Source organism: Impatiens glandulifera, chromosome 4 (genome assembly GCF_907164915.1).
Source record: "Impatiens glandulifera chromosome 4, dImpGla2.1, whole genome shotgun sequence".
Classification (NCBI taxonomy): Eukaryota; Viridiplantae; Streptophyta; class Magnoliopsida; order Ericales; family Balsaminaceae; genus Impatiens; species Impatiens glandulifera.
This window is the reverse complement of record NC_061865.1, coordinates 430,857-434,505: the sequence shown is the minus strand read 5'-3', so window position 1 is coordinate 434,505 and position 3,649 is coordinate 430,857. Positions and strand designations below refer to the sequence as shown.

The 3,649-nt window shown below is 32.8% G+C and overlaps 1 protein-coding gene across 1 annotated transcript; it reads left to right on the top strand.

Annotated features, from left to right (window-relative positions):
* Nucleotides 1-457: 457 nt before the first annotated feature.
* Nucleotides 458-1,139, top strand: LOC124936967 (non-specific lipid-transfer protein 1-like). Its single transcript, XM_047477493.1, has 2 exons — nucleotides 458-831; nucleotides 921-1,139. The coding sequence occupies exons 1-2, from the start codon at nucleotides 485-487 to the stop codon at nucleotides 928-930; spliced, it is 357 nt and encodes a 118-aa protein (XP_047333449.1). The 5' UTR covers nucleotides 458-484; the 3' UTR covers nucleotides 931-1,139.
* The last annotated feature ends 2,510 nt before the right edge of the window (nucleotides 1,140-3,649 follow it).

The window sequence follows — 3,649 nt, the reverse complement described above, 5'->3', positions numbered from 1 at the left end:
TATCTACAAATATAATTATTTCAGTTTATAAGTATATTTGACATCTCTAATAAATTCTCATACTCCCATACCTAATTTCCTAATAATATAAGTTGTCCTTAGGACTTTATATCTTTTTAAATTTAACATATATTTTTAAATTTTAAAAAATAAATATTATTAACCAAAATTGGTGAGATTAATCTTTTAAACACTAATTATTGTCACTTAAAACAATCTGAGTAAGTTAGTAATTAAACATATTAAAACTCAAATAAACTATTTTTGTATCAAACAATTTGTAGAGAAAACATTATTAGATTTACATCTAAATCATGAATTGAATAATATATCCACGAGATGTTTCTATGTGTAGGTACGTATTGATGCATATCACGTGTCAAATGCAGAAGGGTCCATTTTCACTATATAAACAACGGAAGACTTAACTAGTTTGCAAAGACATAAGAAATTAAAATATATAGTCTTGATAATATTATAAGAAATGAATGTGATAAAAAATGTTAGAATTGGTTGTGTTTGGTTAGTAGTTATTTGCATGGTGATGAGTCCAACTTCCCAAGCAGCCATAACTTGTGGCACGGTCACAAGTTACATCTTACCCTGCCTTACCTACGCAAGGAATGGTGGCGCAATCCCGCAGGCTTGCTGCAGCGGAGTTAGAAACTTTAGTACTGCCGGTAAGACCACCGCCGACCGTCGTGCTGCCTGTGCTTGTCTCAAACAATTCGCCGGAGCCGGAGCCTCAACTTTCAAATATGCAGCTGGAATCCCTGCCAAATGCGGTGTCAATATTCCATACAAGATCGACCCCAGTACCGACTGCACCAAGTCGGATCTCTCTTCCTCTCTTTTTGTTTTTTATTTCAAATAATCAAACAAAGTATGTCGAGGTAAATAATATATTGTTGTAACTGCAGGGTGGCTTAAGTCGAAGTGGAAGGACAGATCGTGGCGAGGCCGTTTAATTTCTATATATATTTCGGTAAAGAATAAAGCCGATCGATCAAGGTCATAATCATGCATGGACTCTCAATAATTTAATCTTAGTATTGTAAGTACTGAATTGAAGCCTCATTGAAGCTTAATTTCAGACTATACATCTTAATTACTTAAATCTCTATCATATGTGTATGCAATGATTTCCAATAAATAATATTGGTCAATTAGAAGGTTGGAACCTTGATTGTTTTCATGAAGATGAGACTTAACTTTAAATTTTGTTATATAAAGATTGAATTATCATAATTTTACTCAGTTTTTTTTCCAATCAAACATTAAAAGGAATGTCAATTTTCTTATTTTAATATAATATATTTATTTTCTTAATTAATTTATCATTTGTAAAATAAAAATAAAATTATATCTCTTTTATATTTTTTGAACTATTCCCACGCATCAAAATTTTATTACAACATTTAAATTGAATACGACAATTTAAAACGCGTATATTTCGGAAAAAAATACTCAATGTAAAAAATAAATACGTCTAAATTGATATACATTATCATTTAATCCCAAATTTATCTCTATTCGGATTTTTTAAAATATATTTCTCCATATCACACATTTACTTAGTGACTCAAACGACATCCAACAAATTAGGATTATGTGAAAAATTAATTAAAAAAAAATAAAATTGTACGTTATAATAAGAAAACGAATATTCTGTCTATTTAAAAAAATCCTTAAATTATGTTAGTTCGAGTTATATATAGCACAATTCAAAATTTGAGTCTCGTTAAGTTCGAAACTAAATAATAATTGGACCAATAAATAATAAAAAGTAATATTTTATAAGTTGTTAGGATCTAGGTAGCCGTTAGAGGACCGGGGGTTGGACCGGTTAGCGGTTCTCACTCGAAGGGTGGTGGTTAATCCGGTTAGATATTAACACCGGGGTTTCAATACTACACAACATGTCACAAACCCTTGAACTAGGTTCAAGCGCGGAAGATGTTTGCTTTCAGGTTGAAGCGGCACACTTGTATGATAGGCAGAATCGGTATTGTATAATGGAGGTTTGAGATTTGATGGGTCGGCTTCGGTAATCTGGAAATTCGGCTTGGATAGGGTTAAGTCGGTTATAGCGGTACGGATCGGTTAGATAATGAAACCGGCAGACAGTAAATAACAAGACAGATTTTATGGATGTTCGGAGATAAAACTCCTACGTCACCCCTTCCTCTCGAAACCGCGAGAAGGATATTCACTAAGGAATACAAGTACAATCCGATCGAGACTTATTTCCTGCTCGATAACACTCTTACAATTTACACCGAAATTGTAAAACACACTTTAACTTTAGCACTTAGGCTTTCTTAGAACAACACAGTCTTATCACTTGTAGAATAAATGCTTTTAGAATTTCTCACTTGTCCCACTGTGTCGCTTATTTATTCTTCTTCAACTGCCCCTTTTATAGGTAAAATATGCCAACGGTCATATTTCACTGCCTTGAATCTGATTGGCTGAGCAGAGGTGCAGTGATTCAGTGTTTCAGAGATTCAGACCTGCGGTCGTTTCCTCAGACCTGATGGTCAACCTCAGACTTGGCAGTCTGTTCTTCCGGTGTGTAAGACAAACCTGCTAGGTTTGTCTTTTACTCAATGTAGGCACTGTCTGTTGGACAGTTGTCTGTACTTGGAAGATCTTCTTTCTGACTTATCCCGAAGTGGAAAGATCCGGTGGTACTGTCTTCTGCAGCCTGCAGTCTTTCCTCAGACTTGTATGGATATGGAAGTGTTCAGTCTGTTCCTTTGGTATCATTCTCAGCAGATACCCGAATTGTCTTCTTGTACTGGTCGGTCATTTGACTTAACCGAATGGCTTTTGGTATGAGTGATGTAACCGGACTTCTTCCGGTTATTCCTTTGCCTTGTGGCCGGTCGGCTGTCTGATGTTTCCGTTTTTAAGCTTTGACCGATCCTTTCTTTGTGCGGTCATGTTCCAAGTATTCTTGGTCGGTTTAATAGCTTGACCGGCTAGTTTTTTTAGCCGGTTCTTTTGTTTATCCGGTCCTGTTCCTTGTTCCTGTATGGAATGTTTATTTAAGTTAGGTTTATTTGAACCGGTCTAATTTTATCTAACATAAGTGTACATGGATTTCTAATTTGCTAGGTAAAGAATTTCAGTTATTTTATTGAAGGGGCAGTTGATCAATAATTTAGCATGGTATAAGAACACAAGGAACTTGTACTATTTTTGCTTAGATTTTTATCATATATCATCATGGGAATTTAGAAATAAAATTAATTTCACACAGTTTTTTTTTTTATTGTTTTTTAATTTGTTGTTACGCTTAAAAGTTTGAAAGACAGGTTATTTATATTATATTGTATTTTTTTTTAAATAAACCAACAATTCATATGTCCTCCTCAAATACTAACAATTTGTAAAAAAAAAGATTATTAATAATAGGATCACAAAACAAGATCCATAAAAGTTATAAGATAAGTTTCAATATATAGCCCCAAAAATGATTTTTAAGTTTTTTATTTTTATTTTTTTGGAATATATATAACTTTTTTTATAATTAGTTACTAATTAATAATTTGACAGCAAGCAAATGTAATGAATCATATTGTAATGTAAAATTGAAAGTCATTAAATAAGAAAACAACAAGTAACTTTTACTTTAATTAGTATA